General features: G+C 39.0%; 3 protein-coding genes across 4 annotated transcripts; 1 reads left to right on the plus strand and 2 right to left on the minus strand.

Annotated features, from left to right (window-relative positions):
• Positions 1 to 260: 260 nt before the first annotated feature.
• Positions 261 to 8342, minus strand: LOC139948674 (uncharacterized). The gene is made up of 8 exons (XM_071946912.1): positions 7911 to 8342; positions 7389 to 7651; positions 6541 to 6753; positions 4601 to 6192; positions 4009 to 4122; positions 3394 to 3502; positions 2991 to 3091; positions 261 to 2235 (listed from the first exon to the last, which is right to left on the minus strand). The coding sequence occupies exons 1-8, from the start codon at positions 8060 to 8062 to the stop codon at positions 2104 to 2106; spliced, it is 2676 nt and encodes an 891-aa protein (XP_071803013.1). The 5' UTR covers positions 8063 to 8342; the 3' UTR covers positions 261 to 2103.
• A 172-nt stretch (positions 8343 to 8514) lies between these two features.
• Positions 8515 to 17965, plus strand: LOC139948675 (ribosome biogenesis protein WDR12-like). Its single transcript, XM_071946913.1, has 12 exons — positions 8515 to 8682; positions 9657 to 9745; positions 10040 to 10247; positions 10956 to 11071; positions 11430 to 11584; positions 13075 to 13120; positions 13851 to 13930; positions 14674 to 14814; positions 14992 to 15097; positions 15517 to 15649; positions 16359 to 16431; positions 16882 to 17965. The coding sequence occupies exons 1-12, from the start codon at positions 8588 to 8590 to the stop codon at positions 16957 to 16959; spliced, it is 1320 nt and encodes a 439-aa protein (XP_071803014.1). The 5' UTR covers positions 8515 to 8587; the 3' UTR covers positions 16960 to 17965.
• A 30-nt stretch (positions 17966 to 17995) lies between these two features.
• On the minus strand, positions 17996 to 25038 carry LOC139948676 (tRNA N(3)-cytidine methyltransferase METTL6-like). 2 transcript variants are annotated; one of them, XM_071946915.1, is made up of 6 exons: positions 24910 to 25038; positions 23915 to 24203; positions 22996 to 23139; positions 22278 to 22448; positions 21749 to 21890; positions 17996 to 21022 (listed from the first exon to the last, which is right to left on the minus strand). In XM_071946915.1, the coding sequence occupies exons 2-6, from the start codon at positions 24197 to 24199 to the stop codon at positions 20880 to 20882; spliced, it is 885 nt and encodes a 294-aa protein (XP_071803016.1). In that variant the 5' UTR covers positions 24200 to 24203; positions 24910 to 25038; the 3' UTR covers positions 17996 to 20879. The 2 variants fall into 2 exon arrangements, with proteins under 2 accessions (XP_071803016.1, XP_071803017.1); XM_071946916.1 differs by having other exon boundaries at positions 24906 to 25029.
• Positions 25039 to 26251: the final 1213 nt, after the last annotated feature.

Consider the following 26251-nt stretch of genomic DNA (forward strand, 5'->3'; position numbering starts at 1 on the left):
CAAAAGAATGGCGTACGCACATCCATTAAAATGGTCTCACAACGAAATCACATGCACAACGACGGACTCAGCGTTCTCAGGGCGATACTTGTATGGTTTGAACACAAGCAGAGTTCAGTTCGGTGCAGACTGCTGGACCATTATAATTTTATTACAACAAAATACAAGGCGTTTAGTTAGAGAGATAACATTGGTAAATATTCTGTTACAAAAGACACCATTACAAACAGAGACTATCAAATAAGTGAATATCCTGCTCGAGCATGTTTTATTCTTTGCTGACAAATGGCTGGATGATTAATTAATTATAAATACATTATTGAAATTCTATCGCAGCATTTAACGCATTATTCAAACTAATTAAATTTTTGGTCACTCGGAACCTGTCTTGAAGACTCTTGAATAGTGGCTGGATTTTGACACTAACAGTAAATAATCACTTTCACTGCACTGCAGAATAATTATATAAATCGCAAGTTCATCGCAAATCGCAAGTTCATGTTACAATGTATATTTCACATTGTGCCTATATGGTTAAGAAAAACCCTGGTTCATATTTTTGGTGAATGCAGAGCAAATTTGACATCACACAGCTGACTTTGCAGAGAATGTTTCGCACATTTCAACTGATGCAAATTTGTGACGTCAAAATTATTGTCACATTTGCAGGAAGTATGAACCAGGCTCAAACTTCTTTATAAACATTGGTTTTCCTACCAAATATAAATCTGAAATTTTTAAAGTTTTTTCTTATGCAGATCGCCAGGCCGAGTTACATTTCATAACACTTTTGGGAGTTCCTTGGTTTCAGCACCAGAAAAGATGTGACTAAAAATAAACGGTCTGGTAGAAAACAATTAAGAAAACAGCTGAGTCGTGCTCAGTTTTTATACATGATTTTATCCATCGCACTTATGTTGGATGTATCGTTGTGTGCCACAGTGAATTGTTAGCATGGGCTGGGCTTAAAAGATTGTCTCATATACAGCTACAGTGCATTCAGGATTTGTGCTTGCAATAAATAAATTGTGTTCTTTAAATAAACTAGTTTAAGTCTAGTGCACTATTTCAACTTCCCTACAATTTCAACCTCGTTACAATTACACTTGGCCGTCGCATTAATTTTATCAATAAAAAAATTCAATATTGTACATGACAACTTCTCCAAATATGAAAACTAATATCCTGTGAAAATTTCATTCCAAAAGGAGGTTAAGCAGGTAGCAATTTAGAGATATTACAAAGAAGATTTGTTTTATGTCAAATCTTTTTCTTTCTTTTTTCTCTGAAGGATTTTTAATAGATAATGCTGTTTCAAAAAACAAAAACAAAAACATTGCCATATGCCACGGTGATTTACACACAAATTGTTTGTACAAAAAATAGTTTTTAATTAACTACAATTGATCATTGTCAGAGTTACATTCCATTAAATACGGAAACTGAATCCATAATCAGGGACATTTCCAAATGTGTTCATCCAAATATAGAAAGATTTGTTATTTTCTGGGATCTTTCTGCAAAATCATGGAGAGTTTCTTAAATGGAAGCTTAGGATAACTTCCTTAAATCTATATCAAAATTTAACTTTAAATCAGGCATGAGATTTATCAGAATATTTCCTTATTTCAGGATGTTTCTTGTCTCCCATGCACCACAAGTTTTTCTTGAAAGAGGCGAAGATGCCATCATAGAGATGGAAGCCTCTAAAAACTTCTTACACCTAAACATTCAGATCAAATTGAAATGATAGAGTCTCTTAACCTCTAAAATCTAAAGGCCCGGTCACACAGGCCCAGATAACGAGAATGACAACAAGAACGATAAAAATGCACGCCCTCGATTGGTTGAATAAGCGTGAGCATATTCAGCGTGGAGCAATTCAACCAAGCGTTCTCTTTGCGCCGTTTTCTTTATCGTTTGTCGCTGCAGTGTGACTTGGCCTTAACAACCTGTACATTCAGCGATTCATTAGTCACAAACTTACACAATAAATCCAACAGTTGAATTTGAAGGAAGATGAAATTTAGAGGACTTTATCATCATGTAATTGTTGTACAAGCACAACACCACAAATGTCTATTATTTTGTGTAATTGTTTCTTTAGAATGCCAGTTTTTCTCTTGGGGTTCGTGTCAGGCTGGATGATTTTGGTGAACCAACTTGTCTTGTTCTTAATCTCTGAGCAGGGCTATCTGTCTTCAGTACTGCCACTCGTCTTGCTTTGCTGACAGGCTGGGTGGAACAAAATTTCATAAATCTTAGTCATCGTTTACATTTGTATAGAATTGTTTTTATAATCTTTGTCGAATTGTTAGAAAGGTTTGAAATTAAATGATTCATACCCTTTGCTTACAGGTTTTATGAAATTGGGCCCAGAATACAAAACCAGAAACAGGGCCCAATTATGGCTCTACTTACCATTATAAGCAAGGAAGCAGGGAATTCCATGCTTAAATCAAGCGTATTTCACGGGTAAGGAGGGAATTTTTGCTTGTGCACGTGCGTTAATATATATATGCATTCTTCAATAAAGTTCATGATTGTATGGGAAGAATTCGCCGATGAAATTGGGCCAAGGTGTGTTATCAGTGTATTGATAGACTTTCTTATCGGGTATTTAATTTTTCTTAGAAATTGCATTTGTATTGTATTTCTATCCTCACATGTTCTACTTTTTTTTCTCACCTAAGGCTTGCGTTTTAATTTTGGTTATATGTACATTTATGTATGTTTTTGCTTGTGTTTAGCGCCATGAGCACTTTGTTGGATTTGTGCGCATTATAAGTTTTCATTGTTGTTATTTAACAGCAATCTTACTGGTTCCATACAATTTCAGGGCTTTGATTACCATGAAACTCTTGAGCTTAAAATGCCTTGTACAAGCAGAATTCCATAGTAAATTATAGTCATGAAATTCAGCCCCGATATGTAGGGGGAAACAAAATCAGAAAATCGTCATGCATGTTTAAACTACCAGTGAAACTCACCTTGGCAAGGATTGGTTTGGCGACTCTACGAGGCAGACTTGGACTTGACAACTGATGAACCTCGGTTACCAGACTTGAGTGCCATCGCAAGTGGAGAGATCCTACATCAACAAATACTACATGTTTTTATCCAACCGAGAAACAGTGGCAACATCAAACAAAATGTAACAAATATAGCAGATGTAACGTGTTTCACCCATTTAGACCCAAGTTTGCATATGCCAAACTCGGTTGGTAATGAGCAGTTTTCAACATGATCTTTCGTTTCTTTTCTTTTATCTGATGAGGTGTGAACATAAGGTTTGGAGGACCACTGCCTGTGAGTTTACTGACATAAATCAACATTCTCATTTTATATAACGCATTAAGATATGAAACTGTTACATGGTAGAATGTGACCAACCTTTATTAGATGCTACTGATGCCACTGGAGGAGGGATGCTGGATATATCTTCCTTATTGCTATTCCTGATGGTATGTAAACGAGTCACAACGTCCAACTCCTGCTCTGTCTATATCATTAAAATACAAACAAACTTGTTCATGAATCGGACATCTTGCATCTTAAGCCCTGTTCATACTTCCTGTGAATGCGAATGCAAAGTGAAATTTTTGCAGCAATTGTTCAACTCCAACACATTTGTTGTTGAGATTTTTAAGTCGTCAAAATTTGCTTCACATTCGCAGAAAGTATGAACCTGGCTTTAGTGTTTTAAGTCCCCTTCTATATGGACCTCTTTCATTCTCAGTTACGTACCACACTTTGCATGAGCGTTTAAACACAAGTTTCTTGTTATTCATTGAAATACACTCGCCTTGTACGCAGAAATAAGCAGCGTTCCTCTACTTTAGATATTAGATACTTTGCTTACTCTAAGGTCGAGTCGGAAACAGCGACTTCGGCTACAGCTACGGCTAGACCAGTGCATTGGTCAGTGTTGAAGAATAGGCAGAAGTGCATGATCTAGCCATAGCTGTAGCCAAAGTCGCTATTTCAGACAAGGCCTAAGCTTCTTACCAGGGTTAGTGATGACATGCCTTGGCAACCAATGCTCAACAGATGGACAGGAATGTTGGTCTGTAATGTGTTACTCCGTAATGCTCCTTGAATCTCCTGCTTCATTGTAAAACACTGCAGCACAAAAACACAAAGCATGGGGGAAAATACTTAAGTTTTAATAGCCCTTTTCACACTGTATCTGTAATCCTCAAGGAACACAGCCCTGGGAGTTTTGTCCCCCCCCCCCCCCCCCCCCCCCCGATTACCAGTTTCAAAATATCCCCGCTTAGGTCCCTATTCCACTGGGTTCTTATGGGGCCAATTTCATGGAAGTGCTTAAGCAGAAATATTGCTTGACGATTTTCTGCTTAGCAAAAATTAGCAGGATACCAGTCACAGATTTTTACACGTAACATGGTATTTTGTCGGGTAACCCTGTTCTGGTAAGCATACTCTTGTTGTGCTTAAGCTACTTTTTGAGCTTTTAAAGCAGCTCTATGAAATTGGGCCATGGTGTGTTGTGCAATCTTACTGAATGCATCGAACCTGGGCAAAAACAAGGAATTGATTTTTCGTAGATTTTTTGTTTATTTTAATCATACGTACGTACCAACTCATTCTCTCTTGCAAGTCTCTGTTGGATTTCAGCCTTCTGCGCTCGGATTCTGGCCAACTCTGCTTTCTTCTGCAGCAGTAGCTCCAGCTTGTGTCGTCCCGTGTCATTACTTCTGGGGCCCACTTCCGGTGATGTCACACCTCCATGTGGTGCTCTCAAGGGGTTGTCTCTCTCAGAGTTCTCCGAAGTTTTTGCTCGGCTGAGACAGGTGTCATTACTTCTGGGGGCCACAACCGGTGATGGCACACCATCATGTGGTCCTCTCAAAAAGTCGTCACTCTCGGAGTTCTCTGAAGCTGGTGCTCGGTTGGGTCTAGGTGATGATGCAATCATGGTCGGTAAATCTCTAACCATGACAACCGGAGACGCGAAAAACTGATTGCTGACAGGCTGCCGTGATGCATTCTGGAGAGTCAGATCCTTCCCTGGCGTCATCTCTAAACTCTGGTCCCTAGGTTTCTCTTTTGACCGAGGTGTAATGATGGCAATCTTTTGGGCAGACTTTCTCACACTTACGTTCGGTGACATCGGTAATTTCTGTGTGATTCTAGAGAGGGTGTTTGACACACCGCTGGGATGAGGACAAGAACCAGGCTCCGGCCCAAAGGAATTATTTACATCCAAACCAGGTGAGACTACGTCTGAGACTAAGCCATCATCTTTAAGGAATGACCTCTTCGGTGTTCCTACAAGTTCCTCTTGATGTCTGTGGCAGCTTTCCGATTTTAGAGAGTTTTGCTGAGGGAGCTTGTGAGGGGAGAAGAGAACGGCTGATGGAAGAGGCTGCATGGACTGCACTGCCTGTACGGTCAACGGAAACAGTCTTGGGCTTGAGAACACAGTAGGACTCTGTATTCCCTGATGGTAGGCTGAAGCAAAAGGAGATGGGGTACCTGTCAGGTTGAAATGTGGTAAATGACTGCTTTGGGTTCTCTTGGTTGATAATGTCAATTTACCGGCATCGCCGAAACTGTTGATTGTAGTGCAGTGAGGGGTTAAAGGGGTATAACTAAGGGAGTAAGGTTTTGACGGGATTGGGCTGCCTCCAAACGCTGCCGCTACTCTTGTACGTGCCTGGTATGGAACATTCATACTAGAAACTGTTGACGCCTTATATAAACTGGAACCCGACTGGACAAAACTCAGAGAAGTATTTAAACTTGTCGCGCCGGATGAATCAATTTTACTTAGATTTGTTCGATCTAACATAGACGGAGTATGAGCGTGGACTCTTTGTGCTGAAGTTGTTTTATACATAAACTGTGGACTTGTGTGCGTTATTTCAGTAGTGGAGAATGCCCTCGGGGTTGACTTGTTGAATAGTATCGGCGTAGGCGTGGCGTCTTCAATGGATGCGAGTCCAGGTCTAGCTGCAGACACCACCTTGGTATCTTCTTCAGTGGCATCGAAGACAATATCAGTGTCTCTCATGCCGTCCTGGGTGGGGGAACCAAACTGGAGCTGACTTGGACCGAGTGGTGGAGTGTCCTGGAGAGCTTGTTGGGGTGATGTTTCAACGAGGGAAGGCGTGTGGATAGGAATTATGACCAGGGCTGGACTCCCTCTAGCATCAAATCTTTTTGCTCCTGTAAATAATTACAAAGTAAAACAACATTGTTATTAAAATAATAGTGACTGGTTCTCGACCAATAAAAATTGACAATCTATTACAATTCAATTAATGTCAATTTCGCTTTGTTGCCATTTTCCTCACAGTAAAGGCCCTAACCAGAGAAAATTTTTGTGCCCCTTCGAGAACGAAATTCAAGGCCTTAATTGTTACAAACATAGTCGTATTGCTCCACTATACCAGGCCTGCAGGCTTCGTTTTTATAAGGGCAACAGGCCACAAAGGCATTTTCTCTATGGTAAAAGGCACCCTATGAGGAAATTGTAAATTTCTACAGAAGTATTTCAAGGGCATTTAATTTTACCTGAGTGTCCAGCAGGGCGGTCTGTGGGTGTGTTGCAGACTCTTATTCTCTCTTCTTCTTTGCGGATTTTCTGCAAGATATCATCTGTTCTGTCATCCAGTATTTGAATCTCACTCATGGCCTCTTTAAACACGCGCTCTTGACGTGAGTGACGGAACCATCTCTGGATCTTCAGGGCGGCGTGATTGGCTGGGTGGTTTGCTGGGTTGTTGGCTGTAGAGTAAATAATAATAATAGTAATAGTAATAACACATAAAACCAAAAACAAAACACCATAGAGATCCATGGACTTTGTAAACAAACACAAATTTCTTTCCTTGTGGACACCGCAGTCTTTGGAATTCTCCTATATGGAGTAATTTTGTTTTCTTTTTCTTTTTTGGTATCCATGTTTATGGGAACGATCTAACCAACAATTTTTGGTATCCATGTTTATGGGAACGATCTAACCAACAATTTCTGGTATCCATGTTTATGGGAACGATCTAACCAACAATTTTTGGTATCCATGTTTATGGGAACGATCTAACCAACAATTTTTGGTATCCATGTTTATGGGAACGATCTAACAACAAATTTAGGCTGAATTAAGACTGGAACCCAATATTGAGTAGCAAATCAGAATTTTTGAGTACATGTAGTACTTGATACAATTTGTATAGCATTTTGCTTTGCTATACAAGCAAAATCGTTCGCTGTGCCAGGTACCGAAAATGGGCACATAATTATCTACTCCTATTCCTAGAACTATGACGTATTGAAGTTCGTTCTGCTATTGTTCCACGGACAAGAAAGCCACGGACTGAACTCGCACTCATAGTTCTAGGAGTAATAATTAGTTGTACAACCTTGTGCATTGAGAGACGATGAGATTCCGTGACAAGTTGACCGAGATGTCGGAGACCGCTCTTCCGATCCAGTAGACGATCCGACCAGACTCTCATCCGAACCCTCTGACAGCATGTCTCGGAAGTTAGAAACGAAGAGCTGTGTTTTGCGCCGAAGCTTGACCATCTTGGATTTCTCTTTGGTTGTGACGATACCGAAAAAAACCTCCTCATCATCTTCTTCTTCACCGTCTGTATGACCGAAAGGTTTCTCATTTTCCTGGCTGTTGAAAGAAAACAATACTCTTTTTAACATGTTTAATCTGTACTGTACTGTAGACCGTCTTTACTATTTTAAAACATTTTTGGGGTAAGTCTTTTCCATCCTAAACTAATTTTGACGTCTCAATTTTGTAATTGTGTAATTTTAAAGTTTTGTATACAGAAATTCTGTTATTTCCCTGCAAAGAAAAAGCACAATCATTTCAATTAAACTAAATTGCTTTTTTCCCAAAGCAAGCTGTGAATAATTGGAACTGTTACCAGATGTTCGCACGAAGTTCGATGTTTTTGGAATCTCCATTCTTGACATGCTTGTTCGGTATGTTCGGCTTGTTTGCAACGTCGGTAATGTTCTTATTCGTTATGACAGATAACGGGCTCCTCGAAAACACTGAATCACTCAAGTTGGACATGTTGTTTTCTCTTTATAACGCGAATCTTTAGACGGGGATCATCAAAATGAGTAAACATTCATTTTTAAAAGTCTCGAAGTGTTGTGTTGTTTTTGTCGTTTTCAAAATTCCCAGACCATGAAAGTATGCGCATGCGCCATTAGACTTCAAGTCTAGACTTGTCTATCCCCAAAGAGGGCGCTGTGCATATTTCGTTAGATTTTTTGATCGGCCTCATTTATTTGGGGCGGGGCCGGGTGCCGTGGGGGTACATAATTTGTGACGTTTTTGGCATGGGCCATGGTATTTGCAATGTCCTCTATGGTATCTTGGAGACCCTTGAAACAGGTCAACTCGTACGCCTGCCAACCCGTACGCCAATTACTAATTAGTCAACCTCCCCCTCCCTTCCTGGCCCCTCCCACCGAAAATTTACACGCAAGCGCCTAAAGTGCGATGCGCCCTCTATTGAGCTAAAATTGCATCACAGAAAAGCAATGAAAAGCACGTGTGGCAGAAAACAGAAAACAACACGACAAATGCACGATGGAAACTGAAGTAACGACTGAACAAGTGACTGATGCCAAAATAAGCGGCTACGGTTCCCATCTGCAAGTCAGATTTATCACCAAGCAAGAATGGTAAGTACTAAGCAAACCTCTTATTTAAACGTTTTTCATGGATGGGACAGCAACGCAATGTGTGTGTTGGCGACTTGTCTTAGTTGCCCAATTTACGGACAAGACTAGCCTTAAAGGAACACGTTGCCTTGGATCGGTCGAGTTGGTCTTTGAAAAGCGTTTGTAACCGTTTTTTATAAAATGCATATGGGTAGAAAGATGTTGTAAAAGTAGAATACAATGATCCACACAAACATGCCTCGAAATTGCGTGGTTTTCCTTTTACCTCGTCGACTAACACGTCGGCCATTTATGGGGGTCAAAATTTTGACTCCCATAAATGGCCGACCATGTTAGTTCGCACAGTAGAAGGAAAACCACGCAATTTCGAGGCAAACTTGTGTGGATCATTGTATTCTACTTTTAAAACATCTTTCCAACCATATGCATTTTATAAAAAACGGTTACAAACGCTTTTGTTTTGACCAACTCGTCCGATCCAAGGCAACGTGTTCCTTTAAAACAAAAACCCCCAAACATGCTCAACACTACCTACACTGCCGTACAAAACAACAGTTCATCATACTTGTGGTTGTTCTATTTTGACATACTGGCTCAGTTACAGTGGCTGAAACTGCACACTGCTGACAAGTGACATGCTGAGCCTGGGAATACTGGATGGATGACTGTGGTGGTGTGGGGCGCTGTACTCTTTCTGTCACATTATAAATTGACAATTATGATCGCCGTACTAAAAAAGAATACAGTTTACAGGACCAGCAACTGGGTCTACTAGGAATTGGTATGTCATTGTCATGTTTCTTTTTTAATTGAAATGAAAGAGACTCGGACTGCGAGAGAGAGGAGTGCATCAATTCAAAGCATTTGGCATTTGTGGGTCATTCAAAAAATCTGGTTTAGTGTTTTGTTTTCAGGGAATTTATTAAAAAAATGAAGTTGTCATTGTCATTGATTTTGAATTTTAATATTGGCAGTTATTCAGTAGGAGACACACCCTTCTCAGTTCCAGCATCAGTGGGAGTCTCGGAGCTCAGTTCTCTCATCAACAAATTACTGGATCGAGGTAAAATTTGTTCCTTTATAAATTAAAGTCGACAGATGACGACAACTGCCGACAACAAAATTAAAAACAAACATTTGAACATAAATAAACCATTAGGATATAATTATGTAGAAGAGTCTTGCCTCTCATATCACCTTGACTTGAGTCTGTTTAAAAAAATTGTATTTTTAACATTTTGGCTACTCCATACACCATACGTTGACTCTTACCATACAACAAGGTACTACAACCTTTGATTTGGAGAAACTGAAGATAAGTCGAGCACGATAAATAAGTTATTTCTTCTTATTCTAGAATCTGACGATTCTCCAGTGATTGACTTTGACTTTCTCATCGATGGAGAGTTTCTACGAGTAGCTCTAGGCCATCACCTTGAAGAGAAATCGACTTCCACAGAATCTGTTGTTGAGATTGAATATCTGGAGAAGCACCCTGCGCCAAAGCCTGCAGGAAGCATCCTTCATGATGATTGGGTTAGCTGTGTACAAGGAGCCAATAACAGGTGGGTCTGGAAACAAACTTCAGCTTATAGAGCCAGTCTAAGTGCCAGCCTTTTTAGTCAATTTGCACTTTAAGGGGCCGGACACTATTGGTTATTGTCAAAGACCGGTATTCTTACTTGGTGTATCCCAACATATGCATAAAATAACAAATCTGTGAAAATTTGGACTCATTTGTTCATCAAAGTTGCAAGAGAAATGAAAAGAAAACCACCTTGTTGCCGAATTTGTGTGCTTTCAGATGCATAATGAAGTCTTTTATCATTTGAGTGAGAATTTACCTCTATTTCAAAAACTACGTTACTTCAGAGAGAGCAATTTCTCACAATGTTTCATACTATCAACAGCTCTCCAATGCTTGTTACCAAGTAAGTTTTTATACCGACAATTATTTTGAGTAGTAACCAATAGTGTCCAGTTAACCAGTGCCTTTGAGCTTATTAAAAGGCAATTAAACCTTTGGTTTTTGGAACCATTCGATTGTTTTAATCCTATATAAATGTTGTTGTTTTCAATAAAAATTAACCTGTGAAAATTGCATTTCAAAAGGTGGTTGCACCTTTTTTGATATCGCCAAAAAGTCTCAACTTGACTACTAACAAATTTTATTAATCCCCAAGGCTTACTTGATATACTTCGTGAATGGAAATACTTTTCAATAAGATAATTGTGTTTTAACTGTTATAACCAATATTTGTTTACATTTGCAGAATTGTGACTGGTTCATACGATAACAATGTTAGGCTATGGACAGAGGATGGAGAGAACCTCGTCATTATGCACTACCACTCCGACCCTGTCAAAACAGTCACATGGATCAAAAGAGGTAAGGAATTATGCCAAATAGAAATAAAAACATGTTTAGTGTATCCCTGTCCACTTTCGCTTTTCAATGGCTAGCTCTTTTTTTTTCCCCCTTTTGGATCTAGAGTGGTAATGAATTACAAGCTGTTGCATGTGCAATGTGGGTTGTAAAAGAACCCAGTTCACTTATCGTATAAAGAGGAGGGGTTCGCCCCAGTGTTCCTGGTTTGATTGGCAGCATATTGCGCCACAGCCACATGTGTGTACTTTTACTATCTGTTTCAAAGATTGTAGAGTGTTATTCACTATTTTTGAGCACAGACTTAGTTTGTCATTAGGAAAAACATTACCTACAGTGTGTGTTGATTTGTTGTTTTCAGATGATGCTGTGAGCCTTTTAGTGAGTGGGTCCATGGATCAGACTCTACTCATCTGGGAATGGGATGAGCAGACTAAGAAACACAAATGTCTTCATTCATGCAGAGGCCATGCTAAGAGTGTAGAAACTGTCGCTGTCGACCAATCACAAACAAAGGTCATTTTCTTTAAGTTCATGTTTGAAAAAGTTTACATAAAAACGCTTGTGAGCTTTGTATGAAAAACTGTTGGTGGACAGAAACACTTGAAACACATCCATACGGTGTTTTCATTTCATTTCAACTACATTTTTTCATGTCAACATCAATCAATACAAAGTGTGATGACATTGTTCATCTAAACCTATGAAAACTTGCTCTAGTTATTAAACAATAAATAAATAGATAGTAATGTGACATTAAAGAGAAGGTACACGTTTGGTAACTACTCAAAACAAATATTAACTTAAAAACTGACTTGGTAACAAGCATTAGAGAGCTTCTAATAGTATAAAACATTGTGAGAAACGGCTCCCTCTGAAGTAGCATAGATTTTGAGAAAGAGGTAATTTCTCAAAAAAATAATAAAATACTTCTAGCCAGAAGTCCTTTATTCCTATCTGAAAGCACACAGATTCGTCCAACAAGGGTGTTCTTTCTCTCATTATTTTCTTGCAACTTCGATGACCAATTTAGCTCAGATTTTCACAGGCTTGTTATGTTATGCTGATGTTGGGATACACCAAGTGAGAAGACTGGTCTTTGACAATTACCAAACGTGTACCTTCACTTTAACATGATTTTGGGGTTTGAACAAAGAATTGACTAGAGTGGGGTTCGAACCAACAACCTCCGGATTAACGTGCCGGCGCTCTACCAACTGAGCTATCTAGCCCTATATTGGCGGTGTCCCTATTTTGTCAATATCTTTGTTCGGGGGTGCCAGTCAGATAACTATACAACCGTTAACTGCCGTGTAGCCAGGGATCACACCCAAATTACGATACAACCTGGGAAGCGGCAGCAAGGGGATCACCTTAAGGGGATGCGACTTTTTGTTTCAGATATCAATATAAACCACAAGGGAAACTGACTGGGTAAATTTTGAAATGATTTTTGGGTTTGAACAAAGAATTGACTAGAGTGGGATTCGAACCAACGAATCATTCCCTTTAACATGTAGGTAAAAAGAGAAGCAAATGCTCTTATGACTCTTTTGCAGACATATTGACTTGAAGTGTTCTTTCATTTAAACTTCCTATCGTCTGACCATTCAGTATGATCAACAAGTCCTAAAACCCAGGTGTTGAGTCATTTGGCATTTGGGTCGAGTTTCAGTAATAAGACACAAAGTTCAAGTCTGAGTGTGAGTTACATGTATGAGTCATTTGGATTGAGTCAGAGTCCTAGTTTTGAGTCATTTGGTTTTTGTCCCAAATCTAAGTTATGAGTTTTGGTTTTTAATAGATGTTAAGTTTGCATCGGGATGAAGAATATTAATTTTGGTTTTTACCCATACACCGATGTGTGTTAGCACTGTATACTCGGTACTTTCCCGAGTCCTGTGAAAAAATATCACAGGCATGTTACTCGGGTGGGATTCGAACCCACGACCCTTGCAATCTAGAGCAGTGTCTTATCAAATTTGTTGTTTTTCATTTGATCACAGATAGCGAGTGGTTCCATGGATTCCATGTTGAAAATCTGGTCTGCAGGTAAATGCTCTGGTCATTGTGAGATATAAAGCCACAAGTTTATTGTACATGGTTGTAAATGTTGTAGTCAGAAACTATCCGCACAACTTTTATCCTGGAAGGGTATGGATTTATCCCAGTACTTCCAATTTGTTAAAGAAGAAAGATGATATTAAAGGCAGAGGACACTATTGGTAATTGTCATAGACTAGCCTTCACAGTTGGTGTATCTCAACATATGCATAAAAAACAAACCTGTGAAAAGTTGAGCTAAATCGGTCATCGAAGTTGCGAGATAATAATGAAAGAAAAAAAACCCTTGTCACACGAAGTTGTGTGCGTTTAGATGGTTGATTTCGAGACCTCAAGTTTTAAATCTGAGGTCTCGAAATCAAATTCGTGGAAAATTACTTCTTTCTCGAAAACTACTTTACTTCAGAGGGAGCCGTTTCTCACAATGTTTTATACTATCACCTTCCCCATTACTTGTTACCAAGTAAGGTTTTATGCTAATAATTATTTTGAGTAATTACCAATAGTGTCCACTGCCTTTAAGGAGAAAGATGTTCTTTAGAACATTTTTTATTATAAGTTTTAACCGTCCACCAAAACCACTTCTGTTTTTTGTCAAGATTAAAAACTTAAAAATTGTTGTTTCTGTCAGAAAGAAATTTCATTGCTTTAAAACATGAAACTGGAAAGATAGTGCAATGCAGTAATATAGAATGTTTTCTTTTCTTGTATTGACTAGTGCCAGGAGGTGATGATGAAGAAGTTGATGAGATACAACACAAGAAAGCCAGAACTGATGGGCACAAACCACTCACAAGGGTAAATACTAACGCTTGGGCCTAATTTCATAGAGCTTGTTGAATAGCAAATACTGCTTTGAAATTTTCTGCTGAGCAAAAATAAGCAGGATACAAAATACAAATGCCACATGTGGAATGTTATTTTGGCTGGTAACCTTATTTCGGTAAGCATATTTATTATGCTTAGCTATTTTTATTGCCAATGATTTTAAGAGTGATTACCAAACGTAAACCTTCCCTAATTTAGTCGTCATATTTAGGTTGGCTTTGTGTTTTCTTTAACTGCCTTTCATTAAGCAAGACACTTAACCATGATGCTTCGTCCTTCGGATGGGACGTAAAGCTTTTTGTCTCTTGTTTTGTGTAATACACGTTAAAGGTTGCCAGTGCACTTATCCAAAAAAGAGAATGGTTTGACTGGCAGCATATTTTGCCACAGCACCTTGTAAACCATTAAGCGCGGTTCATACTTCATGCGAATGCGAAGCGAATGTTGACGTCACAAATTCGCAGCAGTTGAAATCTGCTCTACTCACTTGCGAATACCGCTGCGAAAGGAGCGTTGTGACGTCAAATTAACGTCAAGCTCGCTTCGCATTTGCAGGAAGCATGAACCAGGCTCTACATGGTGCTACACATAAAAGGAGATCTCATAATTCAAATGTAGTCCCACATACCTTGTAGGCAAATACTGTATGTTAAAGCGCCTTGAGCGTCAAAGACATTATTATTATTATTTTTATTATTATTATCTAAATGCAGACACCGCTGCGAACGTTTGACGGTCACACCCAAGGAATCTCCTCTCTGGTATGGCTGGATGAGAAGAGGATATGCACTGCATCATGGGATCACACCATGAAGATATGGGACATGGAACAAGAGGAGCAAGTCACAACTCTGGTAAAGGCTACTTTATTTATTCAGTCAAAAACATGAAGATCAATTCACTTTTAATGGGTAGTTTAACCAGCCACCTTCTGCCAAGGTAAACTAACCTGGTCAAACTATTCATTTTGGTTTTAAAACTCAATCGTTGTTTCCTGTGTTATCTCTTTTGTTATACCTTTCTTTCAACAGACGGGGAATAAAGTGTTCCATAGTGTAGCATATTCTCCACTAAGTAATCTTCTAGCTACTGGGAGCTCTGATAGGCACATTAGATTGTGGGATCCAAGACAAAATGGTATGTACACATGGTTCTTGCATCTCCACACATTCTACTTCCTCCTTCTAAAATTCTTATATAGCGCTTTATCACACACTTAGGGGCGTATGAAAGCACTCAGTATTTGTCCTGCGAGGTATGTGGAGCTACATATTGAAGTGTGAGACCCATTCCTTTACAGCACCACATAATAGGTTACAAGGTGCTGTGGTGCAATATGCTGCCAATCAAACCAGGAACACCGGGCGAGCGTTTTTCTCTTTACAACGAAGCAGTGGTTAAGTCCTTGGAGTGCACAAGTGTCCTGACTGGGACTCAAACCCACACTGATCAGAAACACCAGAGTTTGAATTTGGTGCGCTTCACCCCTCGGCCATGACACCTATCATTGTTTTTAATCCTACATTCTGTCTTCTATTATATGTTTATGTTTGCAGACGGTTTGTTAGTCAAGTCCTCTTTGAGTCATCATACTGGCTGGGTTTCATCGGTAGCCTGGTCACCAGACAACGCCAACCTTCTCATATCAGGATCCTATGATAAAACACTCAAACTCTGGGACACAAGAAGGTCAGTCTAATACTAGCCTGGATGCCAGACCATGTATACATATGTTCTTTTTTGTAATGCTCAGTTTAACCACTTACTGCCGGGAAAACTTTTCAGAGACACTTCATTTTAGTATAGTCATCATACGCCCAGAAAGAATTAACTACATTGTAATATTGTTGATTTGTTTAATATTGTACATAATTTGTATTATTTTATCCAAAAAATAATATGAAACAAAAATTCTGTTGTGTGTTTATGTTAACATGGAAATTATTGGATAATGCCAATTCACGTCATGAAATTGACTTTGACCTTTTTGTTTCAGTTATTTAGGTCAGACCATGTAGTCATTTGCAGCCGCTATGGTCTGTAATAGGCTAATATAAAGACTCTATCTATTAGAAAAGTAGTGCAACAAAAGAATGGAATTTGACTTTAGTACAGGAATGTTGTTATAAGAGGACAGAAAAACAAAGAAATACAAATGTGAAAGTTAGATTAAGGACTTCAGAAAGTACTCTTTTCTGAGCGGAACCTTTTGTTAATAGTGCTCTCCACAACAAGAGCTGACTGTTAGCATTTGAAATGATTATTGTGAATATAATAATAATAATTAACTAATTAATAATTAATTAATTAATTAATAATAATTAAACATATTATGATTACATGTTATTTATATTTACTTTGTAAACGTGTTTTTTCTCTCGCTATTATGATGTTGCAGTCCAAAGGCACCCCTGTACAATATGTCTGGACTTGAAGATAAGATACTAGCAGTGGATTGGTCACAACCAGAGGTGAGAGAATGATATAGTTATCTCGAATAGGATTTCTAAAGTTTGAATTAAGAGACAAAAAATTGGCCACTAAAGAAAAAGGCCAATTGTTTTGGGAAATGTCCTCATTGCTCTCTCAAAGTAAAACACTATTATTAATAGTTCAATTTTCCCATGTTTGTGTTGTGTTGTAGTTAATGCTGTGTAGTGCTGTGTATTGGAGATGATAATTAATATTTAACAATTCTACTTCTGACACCGTTTTTCACACATTGATTCAAAATGTTTATACAGTTTTTGTATTCTGTAGACCGATTGATTAAATCCATCCCACCTCTTACCCCATTTTCTTTGTTGTCGCACTAAGTTGATGCGTAGCTGAGATTTCAAGCTTGGCATATAATTCAAGACGCACACTCTCAAACCTATCCCATTCCTGACACCATTTTTCTATGTTTTGTTTCTCATTAGTTGATGCTGTGTGGCGGAGCTGATAATGCATTGCATATATTCAAGGCTGCAGATGCTCTACAGGCTGCAGAGAGCTGATTAACATGACAAGAATGCATCTTTGCTGCACCATTCAGATGGCTCCATATAACTAGGAACAAAAAACCTCATCTGAACATGGGTTCACCGTCAGGTGGAACATAGGGCACCTCATCTACTTGTTCTGCAATGTACATCAAGGACATGATACACCCCTCATTAATATCAACTTAAATATTTGTGAAACTGTTGTGTCTCTAATCAATTGATGGACATTAGTACACAATTACAGCACTTAAGCAATGCAGTTAACAAACCATGACTGCATCAGTACAGGGCCCAATTTCATAGAATTGCTTTATTAAGCAGAAAAAGTAGCTAAGCGCAACAAAATGATGCTTACTATGATACAGATACGAGCCAACTACAACTACCATGTGACATGCACATTTGTGACTGGCATCCTACACATTTCTGCTTAGCAGGTCTATGAATTTGGGCCCTGGTCTATTCTTCACAGCGAAAAAAAAAGAATATTATCACATGGTGTTCCCACACATATTGTATTTGACTGGTCCCGAGCCACATGCCAAAAACAGGCAATTCCTGGAAATAGTGATCTCTGGACCAAGGTCAACATTGAATAAAGTCAAATGTGAGACTTTTAAATGGTCCTTTTTCACAGTATTGCGCGTGCTCAGACCTACGGGCACAAGGCCTGAAGCCTTTTATTAAAATCTGAAAGTACACATTTTTGTGCAAAAAGGGCGTTTTTCTTACATTTTTCTCTTGTAACTTCAATGGCCAAATGAGCAAAAAATTCCACAGATTTGTTATTTATGCATATCTTGGGATACACCAAGTGAGAACACTGGTCTTTGACATTTACCAAAGGTGTCCAGTGCCTTTAATCATTGTCAACAATTAGTGCAAACTGCAAAACGAATCTTTAAAAATAGTTTTCATTGTATGAAATTGGACTTTATTAGCAAAATTTGTTCAAATAGTTTTGTACACAAAATGAGAAGATCTTGAGACTACAGTGATTGTTTAATAAAAAATTATTTTATTCACAAAACACAATTCAGAAGTGTTAATTGATTTATTTCCCTGCATTTTTCTTTATTTACAAATGAAATAAGAAGACAAGTTTCTCTAAAGAACTTCATGTAATTAGTGAAACGTCTGCTTTATGAAAAAAAAAGTTACATTTTCATGAATAACATTTTACCATGAGCCCCTTATCGGCTTTTTTATTGCAGTATAACTATTCTTGAGAATACTCGACAAATAATACTTTGTCGAATCAGTTCAAAAGCGTTGTATCTCCTTAAAAAGCGCACCCTACACGCAAGTTTGAAAGCATCAAAACTTCCCATCCTGCTTAACAAAATCCAGATAGGCCCTGAGGTACATTATAAACACTGAACATTTCTGTACATTATACAAAAAGTTGCACAATCGAGAGATGATATTTTTGCACTGACGCCAACTTCTTGGGAAGATTGATTGACCAACACCATAGGTTTTAACACACTATAATTTTTCAAATATTTTCCTTGTAAAAAAAATTGTTTTTTACTTTATAGCTTATAGCTTGGCTGTTTTACTACACATTTGTACAAAAACGTCAAGAGGAAAGAGAGCTCTCTGGGTCCAAAAGGGCCGGGTCTTTTAGGAAAAGGTCCTCAAACGGTACTACCCATGCAAAGCAAAGGAGAGAAGAAGAATAAGATAATACCAGAGGTGCGTGCTATTCATACCAATGAATGGCGTGTTCACCGAGGGCAATATGCGACTTGACCCACACCTGTTGAGTCATTGTCATTTTATATTTTTGGTGTACACTATACACAAAGAGCCATGATTTGCTTCTGTAAAATAGTACTAATGGGAGTTGCTCCTGTGTAATTGCTGTTGCAAGCGCTACTGTGCAGCGGCTACCGCTACTTTGTTTTAAATAGTTTTGGACAAGTGCTCTTGCAATGCAAGTAGAAAGGCTTTGTTTGGGTCGGTCTTTTGTTCTGTGGGGCGGTGTCCCTCAAGAATGTCTGGGGAATTTCACTGGTGTGCTTGAGTGTAAAGAGTGGTAGTTGTGTATATATAGGGGAGACAGTAATTTGATGTGCAGAGTACCAGTTCTGAAGTGACTGGGGTGATGTGTGGGAAGTTGGGGCTTAGCAGTCGGAGTTCTTGCTTGCGATGCTACAGCACAGACGTTTAGATCTGGTGAGGCATGGAGGAGAACTGAGCTAAACAAATCGTAAGTTTCTTTTAATTATGTTTATGAAGGAAACCCATTGGATTGTAGTAGTGTGTTAATATAAAGCACTTTGTAAAAGCATTTTTAGTTTAAATGAATTGTTGATCCAAAAGCAGAGAAATGCAATTTGGAGAATTTTTCATTGTTTTATTGGAAAGCGTACCGATAACATCCCTTAACTTTGGCGGCCTTGTTCTTGTACAGTTCTGGTTCATTTTCAATTATTATAGATGGCCTTTATCCACCCGACTATTAATTTCCGAGAGTGAATGATTGGACGCCCTTGAAAGTTGAATTTATTGTATTTTGAGGTAGGTGTGAATTTCTTTGTCAAAGCAGTGGCCACTGAAAAGAACTCAGACAGCAGAAGAGTTGTTTTGTAAATAAATTGTACTATTTTGTAATAGGCTCGTATCGAGCAAGTGTTGCAATCCTATCAATTCATTCAATAGCATGACATGGTCGAAATTCATTTTGTTCACACGGATACAAAAGGGTGGAAAGAGCAGACTGCAAAAAGCACGATGTTGTGTAATTTCAAGACATGTTAAGGGATAAATTATCTGTCATTCAGATTAAAGGGGATTCAAACAATGATGGTCTGTGGGAAACAACGGAACCAGAACAAGAGCCGGGACAAGAGCATGCAGGAGACTCATTATCACCCTCCTTGAAATGACTCTTGGAGGGTCTTCCCGATGATGACAGAGTGAGGTTAGTGTTTCATTCCTCTTACTTGAATTATCCCATCGCTCTACCATTTTTACCGGTAAAAGAATGGACCAAACCATAATGATGGCATCAATCTTCACTAGAAATACATTTGGCTTACAATGCAGTTATTTTCAAGAGGAAAAATTACTCTAATGATTTTGTGGGGGTGTTTACCCGATGAAAGAGAGGACTTTAAAAAAGGAACCAGATGTTCCAATAGAACAAAAGGATGCCCTCGCTTTGCTTTTGTGTACAAATCCCATGGGGACGACCGCTAAAATAGTCTAGTTTGAACAATGGGAAAACAAAGCGAAGTCCTCAATTTTTCAGATTGCAAAACATGATTGCTTGAACAGCTCTACCAAATAAGGGCCCAAGGATGTAAAGATTAAAATAATATGTATGTTTTTTAGTCGCAGGTGCGACATCAACTTAAATTTGGGTTCAAAACTAAAATAACTTATTTCAAAGCTGCTATTTTGCTGCGTAGTCCATTTTTATGCGTACCGTACTGATACGAGTACAGATGAACACAGCAAAACACGCAACTTTCTAGGAGTAACAAATTAATTTTAAGGCACTGGACACTATTGGTATTTATTAAAAATAACCGTAAGCAAAAAACTTACTCGGTAAGGAGCAATGGAGAACTTTTGATAGTATAAAACATTGTGAGAAATGGCTCCCTCTGAATTAGGTAGTTTTTAGAAAGAGGTAATTTCTCCCTCAAATTTTAAAAGACTTCAGGCAAAAGACTTCAGGCCTGAAGCCCTTTTTAGGCATCTTAAAGCACACACACTTGGGCAACAAGGGTTTTTTTCTTTCATTATTCTCTTGCAACTTCGATGACCAATTGAGTAAAATAAAATCACAAATTTGTTATTTTATGCACATTGTTGGGATACAGCAAGTGAGAATACTGGTCTTTGACAATTACAAAAGGTGTCCAATGCCTTTAACTCTAATAAAATTTACCAACATGGTGCAAAGCTTTTACGTGTCGTCAAATATTCGGCTTGCTGTACTTTCCCTGCACAAATACTCGAGGAACACACAAGCCTTCCTTCTTGTTCACCGTTTCCCTCAAAACATACTCGTTCTGGCAAACTTCAAATCCTGCCTCGCTGAACAGTTTACTTAGCATCTCTGTGGAGAGAAGTAGTCAAGATTTGATCTTATAAATCTAGAATGTATTGAGGTGAGGAACATGTTACTCCCCTAACTCTTTTTGTTTGCATTTCGAAAGTTTTGTCAAAATTCTGTACAAAATCACTCACCGAACAAAAAGTATTGTGCGTTGTGTCTTGTGCTGATTTGTGTTGTAATGGTATTTCTTCCCACCCGATCAAACTTTTTGGCAGATTTAGTAGCCAGTAACCGGTAGACCGTCCCCCATTTTTGTAATTCCAGGGGTTACTCCCTCACATAACGTATCAGTTTTCACCAACGCACATGCAAGCAAAATATCAAAATGACACACATCCATAGGTAAAGGCAGCGATCTAGATTAGCCTTTGTGGTGTGTTGTGGCTGAGCGGTCTAGTTCAGCGGACCCAAGGTCTGATGTTATCAGCAGCAGTGTGTTGGCTCGAATCCCATGACACTTGTAAAACGTTAGGAAGGTACCAGCCCAACCAGGCAGGCTCCTAGTGGATGATATGCATACCAACACCCTTACAGATGGTTTCACCCCACAAGTAGGTGCAACATGCCCCTGGTGGCAGTTGATTTGGGTCGACAGCCCAATTCAGTTATCTGTAGCTGCTACCTTTATGTGGCCGTCCATAGCCTTGTGATGTCAGGCGATCTCTCGATAAAAGTTGTTGTTAAACATTAACAATTATATCGTACATGAGTTGGAATTAGTTTTACCTTCAGTGAAGTAGTAAGCTCTTGTACCATCTTGGCGTACGTAGAATTGCTCAGCTAATTTATGTCCCTTGCTGAACCTAAGCATGGCATGGTCGTATAACCCGTAATCTCTGAATAGCACACAACCACCTGGTCTGACAACCTGTATCAGAGATAACCAAAACTAACAGTCATACACATTGGCACCTAACTAATATTGTTAACGATATTAACTATTATCATTTGGATGTGATCCCTGGCTACACAGCTTTTATGGCTTCCGACTGGCACCTCCAAACAAAGATATTGACAAAATAGGGACACCCCCAACTTAGGGCTAGATAGCTCATTTGGTAGAATGCCAGCACGTTAATCTTGATGTCGTTGGTTCAAGTCCCACTCTAGTCAATTTTTCTTTGTTCAGCCCCAAATCATCTAAAATTTAATCAGTCAGTTTCCCCGGTGGTTTATATTGATAATTATTATTACATTAAATAAATGGACATTGATAAACTGTATTGGCGTGTACACTGTTTCCCTAACTACCTACCTCATAAATATTTCGGAGAGCAGCTGCCATTTTATCTGGGTGAATAGCTGACAATACAAATAACATTGTGACAATATGTACATTGCATTCTGGTATTTGAGCCACGAGTGGATCTTTGGTGATGTCACACTGGAAGGCTGATATCCTGGCTGGATCGTAAGCAGCATTTTCCTATTAAGCACACAATTAAATAAAGAGACCATAAAAAAAACCTCCTTAACCAATCTGACAAGTTTCCCATCTACAATCAAAAGCCGACTTCCCGCTGGTCTTTTTTTGGTTCGTACCGCAACTTTTTTGTAGAATGATAAAATTAAATCCAACTGTCAATTTACCGCGATCGTAAAGCACAACTAACAGCTGTTCCATCGCTGAATTTAAGTCCAGGTGGGAACGCACGGTAGAATTACACCAAAGCCTGTTAAGGTAACTTAAGCGTGGCCGTGCAGAAGAAAAATTCCAACGGCAACACAGCTTTAATAAGGCCCGGTCACACAGGCCCCGATAACGAGAACGAAAACGATAACAATAAAAATGCACGCCCTCGATTGGTTGAGCGTGGGCGTATTCTGCGTGGAGCAATTCAACCAATCACGAGCGTGCATTTTTATCGTTCTCGTTTTCGTTCTCGTTATCGGGGCCTGTGTGACCGGGCCTTTAGTGACAAGTGTAAACAAATATTGCTAGCATTTTCAAAATCCTTGAGAGTGAAATTTACCTTGACAAACTGCACAGCTCTTGGTGAGAAATCACAGGCGTGTACAAAGAGCTGTTTGTTCTCATCCAGCAGAGGAAAGACAGCGTTACCCACTCCACATCCTACCTCTAATAACACTCTCTGGCCAGCTGAGACACCATCATCCTGTATCAAAGAAATACATGTAGACCATTACCAAATATACTAAGACCTTTCAACTTATTTAACCTCCTACTGTCTGATGGTCTGACCAAATAAAAACTTTGTCAACCATAGGGCCCAATTTTATGGCTCTGCCTGCCGCCAAAATCTGCCCTGCCAATCACCATTATCCCCTTGTGCAAGCGCCGTATTTCTGCGGTAGCTGTGTAACCGAGCATAGAATGCCTGGTAAACGTGGAGTACGCTCGTGCACAAGCAAAAATTTGCCTCTAAACCCATGAATTATACTTGAAGCAAGCACAGAATTCCCTGCTTCTGCAAGAGGAGAATGCGAATGCAATGCACAATACAGTAAAATCTCCTACCTGTTTCTGGTCATTCTCAACCACTATTATTTTCTACTGATAATGTCTGACGCATTATGTAAACAGGCATTAGGAATTTACGTAGCGAGATTAGGCCTAATACTTTGTGAAAGTACAAGTTGAAAGTGGAAAAAGATAAAAGATAGTCAAAATATATTTTTAAAACATAGTTTATTTTGACAAATGAAAGTGGGGGGTCTGAAGTCCCAGCCGTCGATTTCACCAAACTCTTCCTAGACTTAGGATTAATCTTGAGACTTAGGACGAGTTATATTCCGTATCCATAGAGGTTAGGACGCATAGAATCCATCCTAAAGTTAGGACGAGTTAGATAAGATTATTCCTAGTGTTTCATATCGGCTGCTGGACTACACCCCCCGGTTCGGTGCCTATAACATCTGCATATTTTTTACCGTTGGTTCCTTCTCTGTAAGTTCCTGGAACTCTCTAGTCGTCCAGTGTCTATCCTTGAAGAAATGAGTTGAGTTTCTCTTATAGAATAAATCCCAGTTCTTTTGTGCCTCTCTCTCCAATTTGGCTTGCTTAAACTCAGCCACCAGGGTCTTATCAGAGTTCAACTTTGATTGTTCTTCGTCCGTCAACTCTCGATATTTGTGGCCTTTTTCTTGAAAAGGAGTAGATATGACTGTAGATGTTGTAGGACTAGGAGTCGATACTTGGGAATCTTCAGTCGCCATTGCTCTGCGGAAATAATATCTAATTATTTACTTTAATTCTACCTCGGATGAGATATCCCTATTTATAAATATGAGTGTAAAAGTGGTGGCGCCGTACGGAAAGTTATCCAACTCAACAATTTGTTTGGACAAATTTGTGGAAAACTTTCCGTATTGTCACATCGTGCCAACACTTTTTCACAAGTTTTTAGTAAAAAGTAAAACTGGACAACTTTTTTCAAGACCTCCCTCCCGTTACTCCTAGTCTAGAAATTTTGCTATAATTCCCCTATCGTCTCCCGTCATGCCCGCTGAACTATGAGGTTTGTTCCGCTATCATCTGAACGAACCTCCTCTTATTAGTTGTAGGTAGGAGGGAGCATGGATGGTCATGGTAGGACTCATTTAATAATAGTAGGAGTAGACCCAGAACTGGGGCGCTGTACTCCTTTTTTTCTCGAAATTTTGATTTGAAAAAAAAAGGAATCTAGCGCCCCAATCACTGGAGTTAAGGTAGGAGTATTCCTTCCTAGCTAAACAAGTTAATGAGCTGTTGGCTCTCTTTAGTTGATTAACATTGCGGATACCAACTTTTGAACTTGTTACTAATTAACTAGTAGGCCTATACAGGCCACACATCCCGTCGGTCGGGCAGTTGGTAAAAGTCGGAGGTCGGAGGTAACCGGAGGTTGCATTAATTGCGTGATAAATAATTAAACAAACTTACTTACACACTCAAAATGAAGTATGGAAGACTTCTATGCAGTTATGGTTGCGATTGAATTGAAACACAATGTTGTGCTCCCTTTAAGTGGGGGAAAAACTATGCCCCCACGTAACGGACCGACTGGTCGTGTGGAGTAGTGTTGTAAAAAATTTCTCACACTGTATGTAGCGCCCTCAAACAAACTATTCGGAGGTGTGTTGACGCACCGTATAGTTGGTGCGTACATGCTTGTACACGCACCACGCATGTATCATGCAGTGATATGGTGTATTTAGTCTATAGAAAGGTATAAAGCCGGAGGTTACTTTTTTTTCTTCATTACTAGTCGGGATATTACCTAAAAATCACAAAAGACTCTTCATGTATGTCACCTTATAATCATTTGGATTGGACTTAAATCACGCCTTTTGACAGCCCACCTTCACCAAGGCCTATTCGCAGTGTACACACATACTGTACAGTGTACACCAGATAATGAAACATTTATTATTCTTTTTGACTAGATGGTAAAACCCGGAGATAACCTTTTCGACGGAAAATTACCAAAAAATCACAAACGACTCTCTATTTATGTCACCTGATTACATTATTTTTTTACATTTTTATTATTTATGACAAAGGATTAAAGTTACGCCTTTTGATAGCCCGTGCAGTGTACACAACTCCAGTGTACACAATATACAGCAGACGTGTAAAGCAATTATCGTAAAATAGCGATGATTTTAGGTATCGCATGTTTACGCGCTTGCATTTTTTCTAAAAGAGACCTTTGCGATGATGATTAAAATTTTAAAAATCCAATGTGTAGATCGATCTATGGTTTGAAGGCACCGGACACTATTGGTAATTACTAAAAAAATTGTTAGCATAAAAACTTCTATGGTAACAAGCAATGTAGAGCTGTTGATAGTATTAAACATTGTGAGAAACGGCTCCCTCTGAAGTAACGTAGTTTCCGATAAAGAAGTAATTTCTCACTACAATATATCGAATTCGAGACCTCAGCTGAGGTCTCGAATTCAAGGCATCTGAGAGCACACAATTTTGGCGGGCAAGGCTGTTTTTTCTTCCTTTATTAGACGATCTCCCCGTTGGTCACGGCGGTTTTCTTGCTCAAAAGGCACTGGACACCTCTGGTAATTGTCAAAGAGCAGTCTTCTTATACGTGGTGTATCTCAACTAATTTGAACTCAATAAGTCGAAGTTGCGAGAGAATAATGGAAGAACAACACTCTTGTCGCAGAAGTTGTGCTTTTAGATGCCATACATTCGAGATCTCAACTGAGTAAATTCAAATATTATTTAAGTGAGATATTACTTCTTTCTCAAAAACTACGTTACTTCAG

Source organism: Asterias amurensis, chromosome 16, assembly GCF_032118995.1.
Source record: "Asterias amurensis chromosome 16, ASM3211899v1".
Taxonomy (NCBI): domain Eukaryota; kingdom Metazoa; phylum Echinodermata; class Asteroidea; order Forcipulatida; family Asteriidae; genus Asterias; species Asterias amurensis.

What these genes read in the sequence shown, in the direction of transcription:
- LOC139948674 (XM_071946912.1), bottom strand. Translation starts at nt 8,062, where the DNA reads ATGTCCAACTTGAGTGATTCAGTGTTTTCGAGGAGCCCGTTATCTGTC. An exon ending in ATCGTCTCTCAATGCACAAG is followed by an intron (nt 6,754 to 7,388) that starts GTTGTACAACTA and finishes TTTACTCTACAG; the next exon opens with CCAACAACCCAGCAAACCAC. An exon ending in GCATGTCATCACTAACCCTG is followed by an intron (nt 3,503 to 4,008) that starts GTAAGAAGCTTA and finishes TTAATGATATAG; the next exon opens with ACAGAGCAGGAGTTGGACGT.
- LOC139948675 (XM_071946913.1), top strand. Translation starts at nt 8,588, where the DNA reads ATGGAAACTGAAGTAACGACTGAACAAGTGACTGATGCCAAAATAAGC. An exon ending in CAACAAATTACTGGATCGAG is followed by an intron (nt 9,746 to 10,039) that starts GTAAAATTTGTT and finishes TTCTTATTCTAG; the next exon opens with AATCTGACGATTCTCCAGTG. An exon ending in TCGACCAATCACAAACAAAG is followed by an intron (nt 11,585 to 13,074) that starts GTCATTTTCTTT and finishes ATTTGATCACAG; the next exon opens with ATAGCGAGTGGTTCCATGGA.
- LOC139948676 (XM_071946915.1), bottom strand. Translation starts at nt 24,199, where the DNA reads ATGGCGACTGAAGATTCCCAAGTATCGACTCCTAGTCCTACAACATCT. An exon ending in GAGCTGTGCAGTTTGTCAAG is followed by an intron (nt 22,449 to 22,995) that starts GTAAATTTCACT and finishes TGTGCTTAATAG; the next exon opens with GAAAATGCTGCTTACGATCC. An exon ending in CTCTCCGAAATATTTATGAG is followed by an intron (nt 21,891 to 22,277) that starts GTAGGTAGTTAG and finishes TCTCTGATACAG; the next exon opens with GTTGTCAGACCAGGTGGTTG.